This window comes from Delphinapterus leucas, chromosome 1 (genome assembly GCF_059928025.1).
Source record: "Delphinapterus leucas isolate spDelLeu-1000000601 "Yukka" chromosome 1, BTC_Dleu_Yukka2, whole genome shotgun sequence".
In the NCBI taxonomy this organism is placed as follows: domain Eukaryota; kingdom Metazoa; phylum Chordata; class Mammalia; order Artiodactyla; family Monodontidae; genus Delphinapterus; species Delphinapterus leucas.
The window spans coordinates 46,988,870-46,998,517 of NC_143129.1; the positions used below are offsets into that span (position 1 = coordinate 46,988,870).

The following is a 9,648-nucleotide window of genomic DNA, read 5'->3' on the forward strand; positions in this document are numbered from 1 at the left end:
CCATCATCTTACATTCCCATACATTTCATCCAGTAGCTGAATTTGGGGGAGGAAAAGAAAAAGGACCCACACAAAACTTTCCCAGTTGAAGACATTTTTATTTCGGTACGCACCTGATTCCCTGGCAGGATGGGCCTGCCCTCCGCGGGAGGACATGTCCTCCCCCTCCTTTGGGAGAGGACGGGGGCCCTGCCCTGAGGGGGCAGCTGGGGGATGAGGCAAAGGGCTATGTGACAGTGATAGGTCACAATGAGGAAAGGGCTATGCGACAGGGATAGGTCACAATGAGGAAAGGGCTATGCCACAGGGATACGTCTCAATGAGGAAAGGGCTATGCCACAGGGATAGGTCACAAAGGGCACCAGAGGATAAACAGGCTGTGCCAGGGGCTTAGGCTGAGAAAGTGGTTACTTCTCTCACTAGGACTGAAGTTCACCACAGCCTCTTGGGGAGATAAAAACCCAGAAGCAGAAGTGAGGTGAGGCAGAGGGGGAGCCTACCATACCTCTCTACACACTTGAAGAGATTCAGCCTGGGGTCCAGGCGCCCTACAGCGTCCCCGCTGTGATCATCTGTGCCCCTACCCACGGCCCTGCCTCTGGGAGACCCTGAGGCAAAGGTGGGGGCCTGTGGGCCGGGCTTGGAAGACCTGCCAAAGGGCCGCCCGTGTGTGACTTAGGAGCATCGCAGCTCGCTCTTCTGCCAGTGAGGCCGAGGGAGGGAAGAGCCAGGGGCCCACCTTAACCGCGCTGCCTGTCGTGATCAAAGGCAGCCATGAGTGGGGACTCTCTGCTCCCGTATCACACGGCCCAGAGCAGCACCGGGGTGGGCCTGTTCAACACCACCACGGGGAAGCTGCAGCAGCAACTGCGCAAGGGCGAATACGACATATTCAAGGACGCACCGGTATTCGAGAGCGACTTTATCCAGATCACGAAGAGGGGAGACCTGATTGACGTGCACAACTGTGTCTGCATGGTGACCGTGGGCATCACATCCAGCAGCCCCGTCCTCCCACTCCCAGACACCATGCTGCTGGCCCGATGGGCCACCGGCTGTGAAGAGCACGCTGAGCACAGCCAGGCCGCCAAGGGCAAGAGCCACGAGGCTGCAAAGACCTTAGAGCTCACCAGGCTCCTTCCCTTGACGCTCGTGAGCATCTCCACTCACAATCGTGAGAAACAACAGCTGCGCGTGAAGTTTGCCACTGGCCGCTCCTGGTACCTGCAGCTCTGTGCCCCTCTGGACGCGCAGGAAGACCTCTTCACCTCTTGGGAAGAGCTGATTTACCTCCTGCGACCACCAGTGGAGGGTCTCAGCTGCACCTGCGCCGTTCCAGCTTGGGACATGATCTGCATGCCTGTGTTCGAGGAGCAGGACGACGGCAGGAGCCCGGCAGTGGAGGATTTCCAAGTAATGTGGGATCAGGACCAGGTGAGCATCTGCAGCCTCCACACGTGCTCTGAGCTGGCCGGGGCCACGTCTGCAGCTTTTGCTGGTGGGGAGGAGATCCAACTGGACTCCCACAAGCCCGATACCATGCCCGATGTGGCCACTGCAAAAGCAAAATCTACAGTGCTTGACAAAGCGTCAGCATCGCGGGCAACGACAAAGGTGGAGACAGCAGGGGTGGCAGGAGGCACCGCAGCGGGTGCTTTGAGCGTGGCAGTGATCAAGTCTCCTGCCCCTGAAGAGCAGAGCACGGCCACAGCAGCCACAGCCAGCAACGGTCCAGGAGGAAGCAAAACCAGCATAGCCACTGGGGGCACTGCCAGAACATCCCTGAGGAGCAGGAAAACGGTGCTGCGAACAATTCAGGGTATGCTGGCAGGTGCCGCCAACTATTCAGGGTATGCTTCCAGCACGTCCACCAGCCTCTCCCCAGAGGCCGGCGTGACTGTGGTCAGAGCAGAACCCACCAGCAAGACGGTTGAAGGAAGAGCCGACGAGGAGGACGAGGGGACCCTCATCTCAACCTTGCCACAGGAAGGCAAAGTGAGTGAACAGGATGGCAGCTCACAGAGGGTGTCCCAGGCCCGCAAGGGAAGAAGGGAGAGAAGGAAGCACTGGGGAGAGGACAGAGCTCTTACGAGCCCCTCGCTCTCCAGTTCAGTGGAAAGCGACCACAAGGCAGCGGGGAACAAGACCATCCAGAAAGCAGCTGGCCCGTGCTCAGGCGGCCGCAGAGCCACTAGAGATGACCAAAAGGACAAAGGCCATGGCAGCCCAGGGGGCAGCGAGCAGGGCACTGCTCACAAAGGCATCAGCCGTGCTCCCATCACCAACGAGTCCAGGACCTCGCACAAATCGGGCAGGAGCTTATCTACAGCGAGTTCAGGTCCCACCACTGAGAGACTCAGCAGGATCAGCTCTTTCTTCAGGAACATCAGAGCCAGTCTCACTACAAAGACAGTGGCCTCCTCACGCGATAAATATGTGAGCATCCTGGCGAAGCCAGTGGAAGAGACCCGAATGGAGGCCATCGTAGAGACAGCAGAGAGTGGCCAGGGGCTGGAGATCACTGGAGGTGTGACATCTGACACCATGGAGCCAGTGACCGCTGAAGCCCATCAATAGGACCTAGAGCTGGGAGCTGCAAAGGGGACCAGGGCTCAGGGAAATACCCCTGGAGAGCCCATTTCAGCTTCCTTACTGCAATTTGAATAAAAAAACAAACAATCTGAGAATGCATGCAGTGTTTTGTCTGAATTTCTAGTCCTGAAGCCCAGCCATAGCTTCACAGTGGATTCTGTGATGTCAGCTGTGCCACAGTCTGAGACCCAGTGTCCAGTCAAGGGCAGCCCCACCTCACACACATGCTCAGCGCCAACAGCAGTGCTGCATCTGGCCTCCACTCCTTTCTGGCTTTGCCCCCCAGGGCCATGGCTCAAAGTCAGCCTATGGTCTGGGAAGCTCTCCTTCACTATCCCCCTATTCTTTTTATAAACGCTTATTCCACTTGAAGGTCTGTAAACAAAGCAAGTACAGGACTCATGTCCCCTCGGGCTATTCAGTGGACAGAAATAAGTATTAGCTAGCAATCAGAACCGCAAGCACTCTCACCTAGTCTTAGCCGTTCCCTGCCCAGGTATATACCCTGGAGAAACACACATGTTCTTAGAAACAACTATGAGAATGTTTATACCAAAAATAACTTAACAGCAAAACTCGGGAAACAGCCCAAATTTCCATCAGCAGAATTAATACAGCAGGATATGAAGAGAGTGGAATATTTAATAGTGAAAAATAAATGAGCTACACATATTAGCATAGATCAACTTCTCATGACTTTTAAAAACATCAAAAGAATGGGATACAATTCCACTCACGGAACCATTCTGAAACAAGCTCTAACAGTGTATTGCATAGGGTACGTGTTTTAAAAAAATGAGGGAAGAGGCAACACAAAATTGAGGACAGTTTTCTCTAGGGTGGAAAGGCTAGGTCAAGGAGGTTGACACAAGGCTGTTAGTGCTGCTGGGAATTGTTCTGTCTCTTAAGCAAGATGGTAGGTACACAGGTGTTGTATTTTTCACATTTTACTAACTCTGAAATCAGGATGGTCCTAGAATCACCGTGGCAGTTGTGATGAAGTTATTGCCAATGGCTTTCTCTTTTTTTCACTTTTATTTATGCACAAAAGTGATGTCAGAAAGGCTTGGCATCTTTCAATTACATTTATTTAAGGTAAAGTACAAGAACACTTGTTTGGTTTTTAGGAAGAGAAGGAACGATATGCCTATTTTACGGATGAGAACACTAAGGCTCAGAGAAGGTAACCTGCTCCAGTCGCACAATGGGATCTTTGCAGAACAGTGATCCACCAGCCCACTTCTTTATGCAAAGCCCTGTCTGTAGTATGCGAAGGAAGCAAGCAAACAAGCCTGAGATAGGACCAGCACAAGAACCCGAGGCACCAGCATTCTTACCATCATGTCCCAAAACTACAGAGATGAGCATCAATTTTACTAGATTGAGGGGAGGGAGGGGTGGGGGCTGGGAGCCGGTTTTCGAACTTCAGTGAGCTCACAGCTCTTAGCTGGCCTTATCTCGAGAGCATCCAGACCACCCTTGAGCTGTGTCTGGCTCCCAGGCTTCTACCTCTAGCCTCTGGCATGACCCGGGCTGCAGCCATAAACAGGCTCCCACCTGGAATTCCAGCGTTCACTCCTGGAACGTCCAGCGTCCAGTCCTCCTCCAGCCACTAATTAAACTTTTGAATGCCCTGCTCAGAAGGGTTTCTCCATACCAAATCTTCAGGAACCTTTTTCTTCTTGGGGCTCCAAAACCAAATCCTTAAACCTCACATGAGGGAGATTATTTGTTAGGTCAGAGCATCCTTGTTGATTGGACCTTCAGTTTGTGGCTTCCACAGACCTCATCACGGGAGGGTGGGGAGAGGTCTCTTCTGTTGGTGGAGGGAACGGTGGGCACTTGGTGGGGAGCACTGACGAGAAAGGGAGACAGCCCAAGACTACACATATGCACTGTTTCCTCTGGCCAAACAAGGTTCCTGACCCCAGGATTAACCCAGAGCTTCCGAGAAGACTAGGAGCTGCAGGGAGACACAATTAATGGTTTACTCTCCACCAGCTTTTCCTTGGACCCAAGGTGGAGAAATTTCAAAAAGATCACATCACATTCCTTTGATCTTATGATTTCCACACAGGCAAGTGCAGGTAAACGCTAATCTGAAGGAAGAAAATGCATTAAAAACACGTGCAAAGGGACTTCCCTGGTGGCGCAGTGAAGAATCCGCCTGCCAATGCAGGGGACCCGGGTTCGAGCCCCGGTCCAGGAAGATCCCACATGCCACGGAGCAACTAAGCCCGTGTGCCACAACTACTGAGCCTGCGCTCTAGAGCCCACGTGTCACAACTACTGAAGCCCACACGCCTAGAGCCCGTGCTCCACAGCAAGAGAAGCCACCGCAACAAGAGAAGCCCGCGCACCGCAACGAAGAGTAGCCCTCACTTGCCGCAACTAGAGAAAGCCACGCGCAGCAACGAAGACCCAATGAAGCCAAAAATAAATAAATTTATTAAAAAAAAAAAAACAAAAACACGTGCATAGCCCTTAGCTGTTTATAAAGTTCTTGAATGTGTGTACCCCCTTCCAATTCTCACATCTTTCCATTTTGCAGATAAGCAAACGGAAGTTCAGAGCATTTAAAGGACTTGCTCAAGGTGGGAGGTGATGGTGCAGAGAGGGAGCTACCTCAGTGCAACAACTTTCAGACAGTGTGCCAACCCGGTCCCACACAGAGGTACACAGATGGTGGAGGAGACAGGACAGCACGAGTAATTATCACAACTCTGAGTGACAAATACAATGAGAGACGTGTGTTTGGGGACTGGATCTATTCAGAGGAGGGGTTCTGGGGCATGGGAAGGAGTTGTGGGTTAGGGAAGGCTTCACAGGGGAATTGGCACTTTTAAGGATGAATAGGGCTCAGCCAGGTGAAGGAAGTATGAGGAGTAAGGGTACAGGTGGGGGAGGGGTGGGAGGTGATCAGGCCACAGGAAGGAGCGTGTGCAAAGTACAAAGGCTTAAAACACCACGGTGTGTTGAGCAACTACAAGTATTTCAGTACTACTGGTTGGAGGGCAAGAGAGGAGGGACGTGAGGCTGGAGAATCAGGCAGCTGGGTCTTGGGTAGCCCGGGGTACTATTTGGAGCTGGGACTTGGGGAACCACTGAAGGCCAGCGTCTGATGGGAGTAAGATCTCTCTGGCTCCAGGGTGGAGAGTTGACGGGCAGGGGGCTGTCTGGAGACACGGGGTCCTCCAGGAAGCCACTGCATTAATCCTGGCAGAGTCGGGGAGCCCCGAACCTGGGTGGCACTGGGGAGACAGAAGGGGGCGGAGTCGGGAGGTGTTGAAGAGATGGAACAGGACAATTTTCCAGCCCACATCCTGAAAGACGGGGAGCTCATGGTGTAGGTCTGGCCCTCATCTAAAGGAAGTGGAACTGACAAAAGTGGAGGTGACTTGCTCCTGTGGCGGCTATTGGTCAGTAGAGTGGGTGGCCAGAAGAGAGGCTCACGGGAAAGCAAGGAGTAATGTGTTAAGACAGAAAACAACAGCTGCTAGACAGCTAAGGGTAAAACATCAGGATAAGGCAGCCAAGGCGGGCAGTGGGGCTTCAGCACTTGGAGAGGGGCAGAGCCCCTGAGCAGTTCCTTGTTTATCTGGGCAGTGCTTCCCACAGAGCCCTCCTCCCCTGGGCAAAGGGTCGCCCCAGAGAGCCCCTTGTGGCCACATGCTGGTACTGCAGGTTGGCGCTTGAATGAGGGGAGTCAGCACTGAGGCTGAGTCACCGTGACCCTTTCCCTTTGTCACACCACAATTAGTCTAATGCCAACCCCAAAGGTGTGAGCTAGGGGAGGTGAGGGGGTCTGGGCAATGAGGATGTGTCTCATCCAGGCGGCATGGCTCCAGGCCCCTGGCAGTGGAGTGGCAGAGTTGGAAATGGCTGAAAGGTCCCTGAGAGGCTGGGGATCCAGACCCAAGGGGACAATGAGTGACCACCAAGAAAAGGGGTGGAGTTAATGCCAGGGTCCCTCTGCAGCACGGAAGTCATTTGAGAAATAACTGTTGAGCACCTACTGTGGGCAAGATAGGAAATCAGGGACCATGAGGACGTTCACACACACATACACACACACGCTTGTAACACAAATCACAGTGTGGTAGTGGCCTCAGTGTATAGAAAGAGGCTTCACAGAGAAGTGGAGGGCTTAGCACAGGGATGGCAGGCTGAGTGCTCTGGCAGAGGGAATGGTGTGATGGAGAGAGAGAAGGGCTTGGAGATGTTAACAGATGACAGACAAGTGCAGTGTGCCCAGGGTGTAATGTGCTCGGGAGAGAGAGTGGGGTGTTCGGTGGGAAATGAGGCTAGAAATAGAAGTAAGGCCACAGCATAGAGGAGGGACCCAGAATGCTGCACAACTCCCCTGAACCCCATGATCTTCATTACTGCAAATGGGACCTGTAACCCAGGGGTGAGGGGTGTGCAGATTTGGCTTCTCCAAGAGCAAAAGGGCAAGGGAAGCCTAGACTCTTCCCCTTTGCCAGTTCAGAGAACGTGAAATGGATAATGGAGGCCCATGGCTTCCCACACTCTCTCTGAGAGGACATCCCACAGGTGTGCTGAGGTTGATACCCCTTATCCTGGGAGCACCTAGAGGACCAGGCCACTTGGCTTTGGCTGCCAGGAGCCCCATCTGGTACCCCAGTGTGTGCCATTCCAATGTTGTCATTTTCTGCATGTGCCACGGCCTGTGAAAGGTTGGGAAGCATCTTTCTAGATACGCACATGCATGTACACGATACAGTTTGCAGGTGAACTGTGAGTGCAGCAGCAAGGAGCTGCTGAGAAGTACCTTCCCTGGAGAGCTAGCCTGCTCCCCACAGCTTCAGCTGATGCTCACGTCACCCCTCTTTTCTTTTCCCACTGACACTTTCACAGTCCCAGGACCCTGCCATAATGCAATATACACTGGTTCAAGGGAAAAACAAGAACAAATGTATTGCTTTTCAGAAAACTAAATTAGTTTTTTAAAGATCTATCCTTGGCTTTGAGATCATGTCCTGCGTCCTTGTTTCTTAACATTTTATTCCGAAGTGCAGTTGAGCCTTAAACAACACGAGTTTGAACTGCTCGGGTCCACTTAAACTTGGATTTTTTTTTACTAAATACATACTACAGTACTACACAATCCATGGTTGGTTGCACCCGCAGATGTGGAACCGTGGATTCAGAGGGCCAACTGTAAAGTTATATACGGATTTTCACCTGGGGGCGGGGAGGTTCCTAACCCCTCTGTTGTTCAATGGTCAATTTATAACATTCACGCAGGAAAGTGTGCCATCATAAGCATACCACTCGACGACATTTCACAAGATAAGCAACCCCACGAAACTAGCACCTGGCGAAGAATCAGAACATCACTGCAACTCTGGAAGTGCCCCCTTGCAGTCACTCAAGGGTAACCACCACCCTAGCTTCCAACACCATAGATGAATGTTGTTTGCTTTTCAACTTTACATACTGGAATCACGTAGTATGTACTCTTTGACTCTGGTTTCTGTCCCTTAACATTATATTTATGAGGTTTGTGCATGACTTCCCTGGCGATCGTCCATTTATTTTCACTGCTATACAGTATTCCAGTGTGTGATGATACTACAACTTATTTTGTTATTGATTTAAGTTATTATCAGTTTTGGGCTATTAAAAATAGTGCTATTATGAACATTTATATACAGATCTGTTGGTAAAAATATACATAAACTTCTGTTCGGCATATACATGGAATGGAATTGAATATATGCATATGTTCAGCTTCCGATTATACTGCCAAGCTATTTTCCTTCCAAAATGACTGTGGAAATAATAATTCCCACCAGGAATGTATTGAAGTCCTGGTTGTTCCACATCCTTGCCAACATTTGATACTGTTTAGCTCTTTCCTTTTAGCCATTCAGGTGGGATATAGTGACTTTTCTCCCTTTTTCATGATAAAAATATACTGAAAAATATATAATTGGGCTTCCCTGGTGGTGCAGTGATTGAGAGTCCGCCTGCCGATGCAGGGAACACGGGTTCGTGCCCCAGTCCGGGAAGATCCCACATGCCGTGGAGAGGCTGGGCCCGTGAGCCATGGCCGCTGAGCCTGCGCGTCCGGAGCCTGTGCTCCGCAACAGGAGAGGCCACAACAGTGAGAGGCCCGCGTACCGCAAAAAAAGAAAAAAAAAAAACTATATATATATATGTATATATATATATATATGTATGTAATATGGTGACCTAAAGAAAATGGTAGTTTTGTTGTGATGTCCTTAATAGGCAAAATTTAAAGTTGGTTTCCAAATTAAGTTTGAAATTTCACACATCTCTGAAATCTTTAAAGTCTTGTTTACACATTTTTAAGGCTTTTTCATCGCAAGGGAGCTTATATTTTTAAACATCCCCTACCATCCTGTACCAGTGCCTTTTGCTTTATCACAAACTACCCCAAAGCTTTGTGGCTTAGAACAACAGTCATTTTCTCATATTTTATAGATTCTTCTACATGAGAAATCTGGGTAGGATTCAGTGGGGTGAATCTTCTCCTCCTCGTGGTATCATGCGAGGTTGGTCAGTAGTCTGGCCTGGAGAGTCAAAAGTAGCTTCATCCACGTTTATGGTGCCTTGAGGGAAATGGCTGGAAGGTGGGCCTCAGCTGGGACTGTCAACGGGAATGCCTACATGTGGCCTCTCCAGCATGATGGTCTCAGGTAGTCAGATGGCTTCCCTCAGATCAAGTGACCCAAGATAACCAAGTGGAAGCTGCTTCTGACTGAGCCTCAGAAGTCACCCAGCGTAACTTCTACCACATTCTGTGGTTACAAGCAAGTCATAAGGCCAGGCCAGATTTGAAGGGAGAGGAACTAGACTCCACCTCTTGACAGGGAAATGGCAAGACCACGATGTAAAAGAACATGGCGGGTGGCAATATCATTGTGGCCCTCTATGGAAAATACAGCTTGCCACTTCCCAACCCTACCCCCATCCTAACAAAGTAAACCTGGCCCGGATGTGCCTGAGGAGCCCTGAGGTAACTGTGGTGGCCCCCTTAGCCCGCACGCTTATGCTCTTCCCTCT

At 50.9% G+C, this 9,648-nt stretch overlaps 1 protein-coding gene across 1 annotated transcript; it reads left to right on the forward strand.

Annotated features, from left to right (window-relative positions):
- Nucleotides 1–4: 4 nt before the first annotated feature.
- On the forward strand, nt 5–2,942 carry LOC149750497 (Golgi-associated RAB2 interactor protein 4-like). The gene has a single exon (XM_089909560.1). The coding sequence runs from the start codon at nt 775–777 to the stop codon at nt 2,575–2,577; it is 1,803 nt and encodes a 600-aa protein (XP_089765686.1). The 5' UTR covers nt 5–774; the 3' UTR covers nt 2,578–2,942.
- The last annotated feature ends 6,706 nt before the right edge of the window (nt 2,943–9,648 follow it).